The sequence below is a fragment of the Homalodisca vitripennis genome, chromosome 4, assembly GCF_021130785.1.
Source record: "Homalodisca vitripennis isolate AUS2020 chromosome 4, UT_GWSS_2.1, whole genome shotgun sequence".
In the NCBI taxonomy this organism is placed as follows: Eukaryota; Metazoa; Arthropoda; class Insecta; order Hemiptera; family Cicadellidae; genus Homalodisca; species Homalodisca vitripennis.
The window spans coordinates 88,885,722-88,900,622 of record NC_060210.1 but is presented as its reverse complement, the minus strand read 5'-3'; the positions used below and the strand labels follow the sequence as shown (position 1 = coordinate 88,900,622).

The window sequence follows — 14,901 nt, the reverse complement described above, 5'->3', positions numbered from 1 at the left end:
TGATAAATCTGATAGTAAGTTTTTATTGAATATTCTCAGTTCTCTGAACCTTCGGCAGCTCGTAGAAAGTCCTACACGGATAACAACAACTTCTTCAGCCTTAATAGATCACATAATTTTAAATAATGAGATGGATGTCTCAAATATTGGCATTGTTGACACCTTGTCTATAGTAGATCATAGGGGAAAACCTATGACCGATCACAAACTAACTTATTGCGATATCCACAAAAAACGAAGCAAAAAAAAGAAAGATATATTTCTTATAGAAACTTTAAAAAATTTGATACCTCAAGGTTTCTGAAATTGGCGGCTGAAGCCGATTGGGACAGCATTCTCTTGAAGGATGATATTAATGATATTGTCGGCTGCCTGTCCGAAAACGTTATAAGAATATTTGATATATGCGCACCAATGGTCAAAAAGAAAGTAACAAAAAAGAGAGCTCCATGGAGATGTGATGCAATTAGGGAACTGACTAGGCAAAAAAATAAGTGTATCATAGATAATAGCGTGGAAGCAAGAAGACGATACTGCGAGGCAAGAAATAAACTGAATGCATCTATAAGGAAGGCCAAAAAGAAATATTACAATGATAATCTGAACTTAAAAAACTCGAAAGCTTTTTGGGCAACTCTTCGATCCTCGGGTGCATGGGAATCCAAACAGGCAGGTGATGTTTGTGGTTTTTCACCTGATGATTTGAATGACTATTTTTCTCGAATGGGTTGTGAAAAAAGAATCAGTGAGGAACAGCTGGAGTGTTATGAGAACAGTCAGTGTGATAGAATTAAAAACAGTTTTTCATTTAAGACCATTACTGAACAAGACATAAAAAGAGTGATGAACAGCATCTCCTCTACGGCCTGTGGAGCGGACGGTATAAATATTGTGATGGTGAAGAGTCTCAGTCCTTTTTGTGTTGGTGTTATCACTCACCTAGTAAATAGATGCCTGGTGACTGGCTGCTTTCCTGATTCTTGGAAGCGAAGTATTGTCTTGCCTCTGCCAAAGTCTAACAATCCTTCATTACCCTCTCACTTCAGACCTATCTCGATTCTTCCAGTGGTCTCCAAAATATTAGAAAAGATAGTAGTTGAACAAGTTTCATCCTTTATAGAACAAGAACATGTCTTGCCTGAACATCAATCTGGTTTCAGAAAGGATTTCAGCACTTCCTCTGCTCTTGTGGATATTCTTGATGACATGTATTCTGCAGTTGATAGGAATCTCTGCTGTACCTTGGCGTCTTTAGATTATTCACAGGCGTTTGACTCTGTCAATCACCGAATGCTCATCGCAAAACTAAAATTTTATGGGTTTGATGATGCCTCTGTAAGATTCTTTGCATCCTATTTAAGTAGAAGATCTCAAATCACCAAAATTGGTAACGATTCCTCTAACATACTGCACAGATCTGGTGGAGTTCCACAGGGCAGCTGCCTCGGTCCTGTTTTGTTTTCCATCTATACGTCTGATCTTGCCGACACGATAAGGTTTTGTTCCCTGCACTCAAATGCTGACGATTGCCAGCTATTGCTTCCTTACCCATCCTCAGAAGCAAAAACGGCACTAACAAAAATTAACAATGATTTGTCAAAAGTGCTAATGTGGTCGGAAAGAAATGGGTTGGAATTGAACCCAGATAAATGTACAATTTTAAATCTGAGATTTAATAATACCGGCCAGTCTCTTCCCGGTGACGTCATGTTGAACAACTCGCCCCTGTCTCTCAGTGAAACTGTTAAGATTCTGGGTGTTAAAATAGACTCACAACTGAAGTTTACAAGTCATGTAAAATATATATATATATATCAGAAGGTCATTTGTAGATTGAGGATTGTTTGCAGGCTGAGGTCGTTCCTGCCGGTGTCAGCTAAGCTCCAGATTGTCAAGTCATTGATATTACCTTTAATATATTATGTAAGCTCTCCCCGCATTTGGAAATAGCTTGACTAAAGAAAAATTATTAATTCTAACAAAGTTAGAAAACAGAGCCATAAGATTTGTGTATGGTTTGAGGAAATATGAACATATCAGTTCTTATCGTAAATTGGCTCAAATTCCATCAATACAGGACACTTGCAAAATTCAAACTGTGTCTCTTGTCCACAAGGTATTGACAACCAGTAGGCCAACATATCTAAAAAATAAATTAGTTGCCCGGTCAATAATCAGGGAGCGTAAGACGAGACAGGATGCCCTGCTGGCGGCGCCTTGAAAGAGGGAAAAAGGGCTTTTCTCACTTCGGTCCCCAGCGGTACAACGGCCTGCCACCTGAAATGAAATATTTAAGTATGAGGGCATTTAAAGACAAATTAAAAAAAAAATGTTAGCTTAAGGAATATTGTGAAGTTATTTTTATTGTTTGGTTGTATATTGTATGTTTAGTTTATACATGAACTGAGTTATTTTGTAAAACAACATCAATGTTGAAAATCGCTCATGAATAAAGGCCTTTTTATTTATTTATTTAACAGTGTACGTCAGAGATGTGTTACAGTTTAAAATGTTTTATATTTATTGCATTAACAGCTTCACTGGTGATAACTTGGTTCAAATCTTGTATCCACAAAATAAAGTACCCCTGCACTATGGGGCGGTATTACCTCAATGATACGTTCCCCCAAAGGTGGATTGGGAGGAGAGGTGCAATTGAATGGTTCGTTCGTTCCTCCGACCGATCCCCTATGGACTTCTTTTTCTGGAGTTATCTGGTATATAGGGTGTATAGAAGAAAACCACAGGATCTTGGAGAAAGTACTTGTTTGGAATGTGACGGTACAGGACTACATGCTATAGAGGTCTTTTATCACCAATGAGCTCATTGTCTTACAGAAGGTGGAGCATCTGTTATGAAAAAGCTTTCTGTTATTAATAATCTGCTAATCCTTGAATCATTGCCATTTAATTCTTAAATGATGACATTGTAACAGTATGGAGCAATCATCAGTTATTACTCTAGTTTAGTCTGTAAATAAGTTAATCAATTTACCATGAACTTGATTACATTTACTTAATAATAATAAATTCAAGCCATCTTTAAACTGCTGCCATTTCCAGCTTGGTTGTCTGTTTTAGGTTGGGGTTGTGGCATTTTACTCTACTAATAAAGACTTTAATTTGATGTGCATATCAACTTATGCTTACATTTATGATTTTATTCTGATTCCTTGTGAAGCATCCCTCTGAGGAAGTAGCGGGCCACTGAATATGCAAGTTTTGTGGCTCTATCATATATCTTTTCAAAAATATTTATTATGCCCGGGATTTTTTTGGACACTCAGTATATATACATGGTGTTCACAAAACAGAGTCACAAACTTCTTTGGGTGATAGTACTCATCATTTGAAACAAAAATGACACAAACATAGGTCAAGAAATGTCGTGTTTAGCTGCTAGCCGCCATTTTGTATTTTTATAATAATATTATCTTTCATACTAATAAAGCTAAGGAAACCAAGTTTGATTTTAATACAGAAAAGGAAAATTTAAAAAATAATTGGATTATTTTCTATAGTATTAACAAAATGGGACCTGTTGAACATTTTGAAGTCAAATAACAAAAAATCCAGTATAGTTATAAAACATTTACTAGAATCAAACTATTTACACATTAATATTACAATTCCAAAAGTACTTTTTTCAAAGAAATCCATCAATGCATAAGCAAGAAAGACCATTTTATAGGTACACTTGCACAAACCAGCAGCACCAAACATGTCACAGTTGAGAGGTATCAGTAGTTTGTTGCTCCTGGATTGTGCAAGGGTATCTTTAAAGTGGTCGTGTTCCCTTATGCGTTGACGGATTTTGTTGAGGCAATTACCGTTGGAATTGTATTAAAAATGTTAAAATAGTTGGTATCTAGTAAATTTTGAATAACTAGTTTTTTTTTTTTTATCTAAAAACAGATGCCACTCTGTTAATATTAAAGAAAATAACATAATTATTTTATTTTTATTTTCCTCTTATCTATTCAAACCAAACTTGGTTTTTTTAGCCTAACTAGTTTTAAAAATGATATTATTTTTGTACAAAATGGAGGCTAGCAGCTAGTTTTATATGAAATTTTACCTTGGTTCTTTTATTTTATTATTCAATGAAGTCCAATGTAGATTTTCATGAAAATAAAAATTGAAAATGTTTCCCAGAATATTTTTTAATTTTGGAAATTAATGATAATCTAGTTGTTGACACTTTCAGCTGAAATTAACAAAAGAGGCTGAAACATTGCACTTTATCAATGTGTAGTGTTAATAGCAAATAGAGGTACCTATCTAATGTACTGTTGTACATGTAATGTTGTATAGATTACACAAGTGATAAATTTAAACCTTTTAATGCATTTGAAAAACTATTTGAACACTGTTATAAAACCCACCGTAATGAACAAAGCTGTGATTGTTTGCACTAAAGTACTCAAAGTGGTTGGTTGGCTCCTTAACATCGTGATATGGTGTTTTTACAAGTGGCCTATGGGAAAATCAGAGGAATCAACACTAACTTACCTTAATAAGCAATTCGTTCCTATACTATTGTCCGGAATAGAGATTTCTTACAAAACGTATTATAAACAATTATTTTGGAATTGTGCATGAACTTGTAAGGATTTTCCACTCTTCGCCTTATACCACAAGTAGATTACAAGCGTCAGACGTAGATGACTTGACTGAAGTTCTATAACACCATAAATAACTTTGGCTGACATAATATGCATGTATTTTTTTAATCGTGGCAATAAAGCAAACTCAACTGTGGCACTGTAAATACATCAGACCAGAAGTGAATTTAAACGGCCAGAATAGTCCTTTTTAACCGTAGGAGGCTTCTCAGTCCTACAAGTGTATATTGGGTGCCACCTTGTTATGTGCTGTTGGCAAACTAATGTCATTATTAATCTTGTAATTATGTTTTTCGGCTGCCATTTTTAAACAGTAAGAGAAAAAAAAAGTGTAAATAGACCTTTAAACTAATGAGTTACACAACCCATGAAATTGAAAATTTCTCAAAAAGAACCCTTACCCTCCAAATTGGACCCTTTTGGGGCATTTTACAAAGTTTGAAATAATTTCATTGGATTCTGAGGAATAGAATTAGGAGGAAAAGAGAAAAAAGTATTACAGTTAGTTAGTACAACAGCTATACCTCATGGCGATTTGCCTCACTCGCAAAATCTGCAAAATAGAACTGTTTGTGTAAATGTAATATTTGTTTTATACATACTTGAACAATAAACACTTAGACACAAATTTTATCCATAAACAAGTAAACTTTCATGGAAACAAAAAAACACATGTTTTGTTATACAAATATATTTATTAAAAGACTATTTATTTACAAAATATCCGTGATCACAATATTCTCTTTTCACACTCTACATTCGCTTTATTTACAAAATATCATTGATCACAATATTCTTATTCTAGACTAAATCAGCTTAACTTTACTGTGCATAGCTTAAAAGTTCTATAAGAATGTACATTCAAAAAAGTAATCTAATTACTTTTAAAAATTAATATTTTTAAATTTTAAGGTAGAAATGGTTTGTATAAGACTTAGGTACAACTGTTGATGTGATTTAATTAATTACAGGACAATTATCATCATACCTCTGTTACAATCACTTAGTTCAGTAGATTCAACTAGTGTGAAATCAGACATATGTGGCACATATTTTACCATGACACATTTATGATTTGATTATTATCCATCTAAACACATTTTATTACAACAGAGTTCAGTTAATATTTATAACTTGAATTTTTCCATTGCAAAAGTTTCTGATATCAATTTAATTAGGACTGTTAAAATTCGCCTAATTGGTGTGATAAATTTGACAGTGAATTTCATTCATTCTGTTACTGAAATAAACATTCATTTTAGTTCATTTAGTATTTGTTCTTTACTAATAAACATTCCTAAAGAACACAAAATTACCTTTCGTAAACTTCTTGTAACAATTAGTGCAGTTTTCATAAAAGGTACCTTATTAAAAGATTATTTTCGGTTAACACTTCAACTATGCAAATGGTTTTTCTTCTTGAGGCAAAAAAATACATACTTATAAGAAATACATTCTTATCACAAATGTTATGAGGAAATTTTGAATGGTAAAAGCTCAATAAGCCAAATTTATTGGGAAAAGCAATGAATGTTACAAGAAAAAGTCCACATTTGCATTCTGTTTGTGAATGACTTATCTCAATAGCACAAACTTTCCACGTTTAAACTGAGTAACAAGTACCTTTCTTGTCTTAAATTTTAAATAACATACATACTGTATCACAGAATACTTTTTTTAATTAAGCTGATTTCGTAGTTCACTAGTCACATTAAAACTAAACATTAGAAAAATATATTGATTTATCTTACATATATTTTAAAATTTGAAGCACTATATACAATACACGAATACTTTTGATCAAGTTGCCACACGCAATCTTGGATTTATTTTAGTACAATTATTTTGATTTGTGATGCTGATGCTGATAGGCTGCCTCCACACAAAATATTAAAAGAATCCCTAAGTGGATATTCTAAATATGTACAGTCTATTTAAAATCTGTATAAATAATACCTGGCACATTGTTTAGTTATCTGATTAGAAGTGCTTCTTAATCAATTCACAGCCAAAAATAGTATTAGTTGGTCTCAACTGGAAATTAGTCTAACAAAATTTGTTAATGGTTAAATTTTAAATAAACACTTTTTGACTAGAAGGTTTAACTATACAAAGCACAGAAAATAACTTTATTTTGCTTTTGCTAAATTAAAAAAAATAAATGAAGGTTGTACCCAAAAGATGTTTGTTTTACTTTTATTTACATAAGTTTAAATGTTAATATATTTTACATATTAAGTTTATAAACACTTTGAGTACTCACCAATTTGAGTAACATGTAATAAATAATATGCATCTATGACTTAACCAAAGAACAGAGTACTATTAAAATTCCACTCTTATATATAGTAATGGTGGTTATTTTCCACCACTTAGCAGTACCTGAACTTCTTCAACGGTCTTTCCTTTTGTTTCTGGCACAAGGAAATAAACAAAGGCTGTGCCGATCCCGGAAATTATAGTGAACAGCCAGAATGATGCATAGGTTCCGATTGCAGCATTTATATCAGAGAAAAACTTCGTAACGAGGAATACCCCGAGCCAGTTGACCATGCAGCACAATGAGCAAGCGTAGCCAGCTATTTTACGGGGAAACACTTCACTGACGAACATCCACGGTATTGGACCAAATCCTATAGAGAACATGACCAGGTACACGCACACGGATAGGATGGGCAACCAGCTAATGGTGGTGACATCGAAGCTGGTATTCGTCTGCAAGAAGAAGTAGAGGCCGAGGAAGAACGTGCAGATGGCCATGAAGAAATCGGATATGAGAAGCAGTGGACGACGCCCCATGCGGTCTATAATGAGGGTGGAGATATAGGTGACGACAACGGCCACAATACCCACGATGATGGTTTGTATGCTGGGGTTCAATGAAGCACCAGCACTCTGGAAATTGTAAATTCATCATCAATACACTTCTTGGCAAATTGTACAAAGATTAATCTGTCTTATCATACCCAAAATTTGTGTGGAATGAATGAGAAACAGACAAAAAGAGCATAAAGGTTCCTTTTTTTCTTTATCACATGATATTTTCACCTAGGATCACAACGCATTACCTACCCCTCATAGCTCTGAGGATCTTGATCTTGGAAGCCTTTACTCAGAGGTTGTTCAATTTTACATTACATAAATTTAATTACAGTTAACAATCATTGTAATGCTCTCAACAATACATTTTGTTAATAATCTCATTATAAAATATTGGTTGGCTTTTCATCTGGCTAGGTAAAAAATTATTTAAAATTATTTGAGAATCAAATGTGTTAGTGTACGATACCTCTTTCAAAGATAAAATTGAGTTCTTGTTGTATATAACAAAACAACAGACTCCATGCTCTGCCACATTACGCTTCAGAGAATTAGATATTAAAACCAAATATTTTAAAAAACAACAACTGGGTTTATCTATATTTAAATCATAACTTCAAAATTTTGTTCTACTTTCATTTATTAAATATTAAAAAACTCCAGTTGAGTTAACACATAAGTTCTTATTCCATGGTAAAAATTGTGCATGGTTTGATTTAAAATCTGAGCTTACAGCTCTGAAAAACTGGTTTGAGTAGATTCAGATTAGTGTTACTAAATCCAAAGTAGTATGCAAAAATGTGTACTTGCAATCTAAATAAATGTGGTAAATTCAGTGACAACATTTTACGGAATTACATAGATATTTTGTTTGAGGGCAAAAGCTAAGTAAAGTAATTTTGGGGTAATGTTGGAGGTTTATACCACCCCACAATGGTTTTAATAAGGGAAATAATTGAAATACTTTGAATCATTGAACTATTTTCTTAAATATTGTACAATGTATTTATAACTTGGTTCTTAGTAATTATAGCTTAACAAACAAAATTATAACCTACTTCATGAAGTACATTAACCCTTAACAGCATAGTGGTTCCATATGGACACATCTGTACATACAGTATTTACACCCTAACATGGTACACTCACTTTGTTATCTCATCTGATAAAATCACATTTTGTTAGAGCATTACTTAGAACAATTTTCTTTTACTGTAATATGGTTTTTAACCTACAAATGGATACTTATAAGTTTTAAACCAATGCTTCTAAACTCTCCCCAGCTACAATTTAATGCTGAATGGTCGAAACCAATACAGCAGTTTGGTAACTGCTGATACATTTCTGTAAACACATATATGGTGATTATAGACATTTCTGAGAATTCCATTTTTTACCTGAATGGTCAAGGAATCTTTTTACTAAAACTATTTGATTGTTTTCTTTTACCATTATAGCACTTTTCCCTGATGCAAGAAGAAAAAATTTGATGCATTTGTCAAAAATATTAATTAATAATAATTGTATTGTATACTTTTTAAATATGCATCTTAAGTTATATTTAAATTTAACAAGTTTCATATTTATAGTGATGGCTTTAAATCAATAATATTTTTTGTTATAAGTGTTAATTTCTTGATTGTGTGAGTCTTTCTCACCAAGTATTCAATCTATTTTCTATATTTTGAGTACATAATAGAAAATAATAGTAATATAGTTACTATTAATCTATTGTTTTCTAATCCATCATTTTAGTTTAATAAAATTTTGTAACCTCAAGCAAAAAATACTATATTTTTGAAATATGATGTTAAAACTATATGGATTTTAAAACTATCCAGAGACTATTACCTTAAATTTCTTTCAATAATACTTTTTGTACTTTAAAAGTATTTGTATTGCTATTTTTATTCTCATTCTTCATAATAAAGAGTATTATTTTTTTTACCAGCCCATTTTAATACTGTAAGCTTTACAGTATTATGACAATTGAAAAACTTTATTTTTATTCAAATTTTAGTTATAATCTTCAATTTTTGAAATGATTATCAGTTCAAAATATTATTACGAAAATGTTCACATTCTCCCCGAATGACACTCTCTTATTTATACAATGCATTAAAAAATTAGAGAATTTAAAAATATTCCAAAGCAAAGTAACGGAGAATTGCCACATACAAGATCCATTCAAAAAGTATCCAGATTGGTATCATATCTCCGATGGCAAACATCACAGAATCAAACAGTCATTAAGGAATACTATCATGAAGTGTTACATCAGTTACAGAATGCCTCTCTTTGAAGGAGGCCATAAATGCATCAAAGTGTGAATTGGCAACTCCATCAGAATAACGCTCCAGCTCACGAATTGCAACTTGTCAAGCAGATTTAGGCTAAGTATCAAAATACACAGGCTTGATAACTCTCCTACTCAATTCTTATATTGCTCCTTGTAACTTTATTGGCCCCAAAATCGTACATTAGCTGAAAGAACAGTGTTTTCAAGTTTTAGCAGGGGTATGACAAAATGTAATGCAGCAACTTTTTGAGGTTCCACTAAGTGACTCCAACAAGTGTTCTAACCAGTTGAATATAGCTCGTATTCCTACCCTGTCCCAATCTACAACAGTTATATTTCAGCCTTACTTTATTTTATTCTTGCTTTCTTAAACATACTTACAGTAAATATTGATGTTGTGTAGAAGATAACACTATTAATTCCACTCAACTGCTGGAAAACCATCACTCCAATACCGATTACTAGAGCTTTCTTGGCAGCTGTTGTCGAGAAACCCTCCAAGATTGTTACCTTCTCACTCTCCATCTGCAAAGTTGTACAACATTAAGATATTTAAAGAAACAATATCATAAATGACGGACCAGCAACACATCTAAAATATAAACTCGTATTTTAGGAGTTATCTTGATAATGGATTAAAACTTTATCAGTAATTTGATCCTCAGAATAAAGGCTACAAAACGAAATTCCTGTAAATATGATCGCTCATTTTTTATTCAGATCTGAGATAGCAAATTTTGCTCAACCTGATTAATATGTAGCGAGATGTAAGGAGTTTATTTGCCCATAACTTTTGCTAGGGACGTGGTAGAGATATTTTCTTCATATCATTGTGTTTCTATTGAATAGACCTTTAAAACGACAAGATAGGGATTGCAATTTAAAATTTAAAGTTACCCCATTCTATCCACTTTGTAAAGGGGATACAAATTTTGTAATCCTTAAAAAAATCCAAAAAAGTATTTTAATAAGTATGGTGAAGATTGTATATTGATATCTCAATCCATTTGGAATAAATCCAGGCGTATCTGGACTTAATTTACACCCCATATATTTTGTATATTGTATATTCTCATCAGAATTAACCAACTTCAACTTTAAAACCTGTTAATAATCTTGTAATTTTCATTAACATTGTAAGAGTTATCTATATTTTTGAATTAAAAATGTACATTAGCGGGACTGTAGTGCAAATACTCGTATACCATTCAAGACTGATTTGCTAGTCAAAATAATATGCTACTTTTGCAAGTAATGTTTGTTCGAGTTGAGTTTTTCATTATTTTTAACATGCATATGACGTCTCAAAAATAAGATTAATTTTAAATCACATTGATTACTCAATTCTTGGCCTTAATTTATTGTCATCTTGTATGTATTTTTTTTTAATTCAGACAAAATCACAATGTAATATCAAAACTAATCAATAGCAAAACCCTTTAAAATCTTAAAAACTTATAACTCATATTTTAACATGATCATGCATAAATATTAAATATAATCAATTACACAGTGCAAACAGTTTATTAACACTTAGGATGACAATTAATAGTTATCTGCTGATAAAACACAAATTAAGGTTGGCGATTGGTGAATAATCATCAATTTGTCTTGTCGGGACACTGTTTCTTTTTATACAGTACACAAAATCATGTAATCGAGTGATCAAAGCCCTATTTTAAACACAAGTTTCAGTCCTTTCCATAGAAACTCTTCTTTGCAATATGTAAAATGTAAATATGGCTAAATCAGCCATTTATATGGCAGCAATTACTTAAAACTTGATGCCCCAGTCCAATTCAGTTGTATGGTTGCTATCCGTGATTATTTGTTGCACTAAAGAGGACACTTGAAATTTATTTAAAGTATGTGTTTCATTCATTGATATACTATGAGAACTGTTGTGTGTGAAACACACCAGTAAGCAATAAAAATAATTATCTGAACTTCCCAAAATGCTCATTTTTGGATATTGTGTACTTTTTAATGATTTTAAAACATAAATTTAGTTGCTTTTCATACATTTCTACAAACCCCATAAATAAATGAACCCCTATAATAAAATAAATAAATAAATATAAATATATATACCGTATTTAAATTTATTTATTTATTTTATTATAGGGGGGCAGCTTTTGACTGTCTCAGTATTTTACAATTCTAAGAAGAAAATATTTCAAAACTAAAATAAAAATTTTCCTTTATGTAACATGAAATTTTCAATAAATTCAGGTAAGACATAATTTTGCATATAAACAATATTTAGCCAATCTAACTAAAAAAACTATTCTCCTTCCTTTTCCCCAAAAAGTAATGTATAACACATTACAACTGGTGTACTATGTATGATATAATATGTTTAAAATAACTTAAGTTACATCCACAAATAGGCTGTCATTTAAAGTCAAATGACTGCCACTTCAAGGTTAATACGCCAAAGCTAATTAAAACCAAAAACATCTTGTTTAAAATTAGGAAACACTCCTAAATATATATTTATAATTTTCAAATGTTAAAAGAGAATAAGTATGACTTCACCTATATATCTGTCACTAAGAATTGATTAAGAGAAAAATGAATATTTTTGAAGAAAATTTATAAAACTTTCTTTTTATTCATTATATTTTTTATTAATTTTATAGTCAGTAATCAAAATAAAGCAATACAGTACTGATGCAAAGTTCTGTCTATCCGTAGGAAAAAAGGAAGAAATTGAAATGATAACTGTTTTCTTACAATTTCAATGTTCTTCTGCATGATGGCAAGTTCAGGCTCGACATCGTAGCCTCTGCCCCGGAACCATTGTAGGGATTGGCGAGCCTCCTCCACTCGCTTGGTCTTGAGGTAGTAGATGGGTGACTCTGGTAGGAACAACATTGCTGCACCATAGACGATCGGAACAATGGCACATAGAACCGTTAGCCAGAACACGTTCACCTGCAGCACAAAAATAACAAGTGTGAGTAATCTGTTAAGTATTTATAACTTTACCATAGTGTAGCTGCAGCCAATGTCACAGGTTTGATTCCCGAGAGGTTAATAAACATTTGCAAATGTGTTTGGACGGTTTTCTCTTAAAAACATTTAGTACATGTAATAAAAACGTTGCTGACATAAAAAGAATCCATTAAAAAATATTGGTAGTTTCCAGAAAAAACATTTTTTCTTGAAATACTTCTAAAAATAGATAAATCCTGTTAGCTTTAGAGGATTAAAATCATCAAACAATAATTTTGCCTAAGTTCAGATGTTTTAGCTTGACATACTTACAGTGTACCATCAAGACATGTAAATAAAAGTTGAATCAATATCAGCCATTTTAAAGAACAACTACTTAGTTGAAAATGGTGAATTTTTGTTTTTTAGGCTGACATATACTACTAGGCTGTGATATCAATATATATGTAAATATCTGAGGGTGATTTTATAAATGTATCAAGCTAAAAAAAATTAACAAGTAGGATTAACAATTGATTAAAAGTGGAAGAATTAAGAAGCCAAATTTAAAATAAAATAAACATTATATTTAGTCTTGGAATATCCTATAATTACATAGATATTAATGAAGATTTGGAATTATAAATGATTTCAATGATTCAAAATCAACACTGTGATGCATTTTTATTACTGTATTTGTCTTTGTGGTCTTATTTCTGTTCTTACAAGTGCATGTTTTTTCAGGTTTTGCTGTTGAGTTCTTTTGGCTGTTTCCATCTCAGCCTCCTCGTGTTTGGGCTGTACAGCCATGTCAGTGTTTTCAGTTACACAAGCCGTTGATAAATTAATCTCTGTCCAGTGACAAGGTTATATTTCAATACTTATCAGGTTATGGAAACAATACTCATTTATTGCCCCTAGCCAACACAATTTTCTGTATTTAATTAGTTTACTAAATGAAATGTGATATCTCAGCCATCTCACTGCTGTTAAACACTACACCACCTGACAGACAGCAAGAGGAAATGTGTCAAACAGCTGAGAGCAGTAATACACCAGCTGACAGTGCATCTGCTGATAACTGACCCAGACATCTGTTCACTATTCATGGTAGTCATAGAACCACTTTCACTATTTACTACTACAACATAATAAATTGCTTTCACTTATAATAGCCAATTAACTACAAAATGCACATTAACTACCAATGTGGAAACTGTAATATTGTAGTCAGGCATTTCAAGGTATTAGTGTACAGGTTGGTGCCAAGAGTGGTATCATCAGAGGCATTCTAGAAGTAATCAGCATTCTAGAATTTCACACCAGCCTCTGGCATAATGTTAACAATGTGTAACAATGTAATTGTGTAAACAGACTTGTTCGGTCATCCAAATTGGGTCTAATTAGTAAAACTTTTTGTTGCATTTAACAATATTCATGTATATCTATATATATAAAAATGAATGTTTGTATGTTTGTCCTTTATGGAATCGTGAACTATTGGACCGATCATGATGAAAATTTGTACGTATATGTATTTTTCCACGGAGAAGGTTTATAAGCTATGCCCATCCCTTTCCCAATTCAGGATTCCGCCCCACTGGTTACAGAAATACCCATAAGAAATGCATTGCAGCAAACATATGTTAACGTTTTTTCAAATTTTTAATCAGCTGTTCTTTGTAAACATATATTACACTTATAGTTTTAAAGCATAGAGTAAGCTTAAGAGAAACGACAAATTTTGTTTAAACTGTTTTTGCAATCACTGTTAAACATAGACTTTACTATCCAGATAATACAATTCAAATTTGACGTAAAAATTCACCTTTAACTGCAATATTTATTTAATATAAACCATGCTCATGCTTGATCAGAAGAGTAATGCAGATATCATAATTACTATCTTACGTTGGCTACAAATATAAAGAATGTTATAAAATCAACCTTAGTTGTTTTTTTTGACAGAAGTATGGTTCTCAAAACTCCGTGTGTACATATTCTCTCGATCGAGACAACAAAGCAAGCTCAATCGTGGCATCGGAGATATAACTAATTTAATCTAAAATTTATTATAGTAAAAAAAAAAAAATTTACTAAGTAATATAAGGACTTCGGTTCTTAAGATTTGCGTGCGAAGCCGTTGGGTAACAGCTAGATAGAGGCAGGAATATGGTACATACCTTCATAATACGCCCAAGAGGCTCACGATGGAACGAC

The 14,901-nt window shown here is 32.0% G+C and overlaps 1 protein-coding gene across 5 annotated transcripts in view; it reads right to left on the bottom strand.

Moving 5' to 3' along the window:
- Positions 1-5,300: 5,300 nt before the first annotated feature.
- LOC124359730 (facilitated trehalose transporter Tret1) overlaps positions 5,301-14,901 on the bottom strand; it is a 70,953-nt gene continuing 61,352 nt past the window's right edge. For all 5 annotated transcript variants that reach the window (XM_046812717.1, XM_046812715.1, XM_046812714.1 and 2 more), the window contains exons 5-7: positions 12,481-12,681; positions 10,126-10,269; positions 5,301-7,520 (exon numbers count right to left, since the gene is read on the bottom strand). In XM_046812717.1, coding sequence (XP_046668673.1) covers positions 6,984-7,520; positions 10,126-10,269; positions 12,481-12,681 — 882 coding nt within the window. In that variant the 3' untranslated portion in view covers positions 5,301-6,983. The remainder of the gene's footprint in view (positions 7,521-10,125; positions 10,270-12,480; positions 12,682-14,901) is intronic.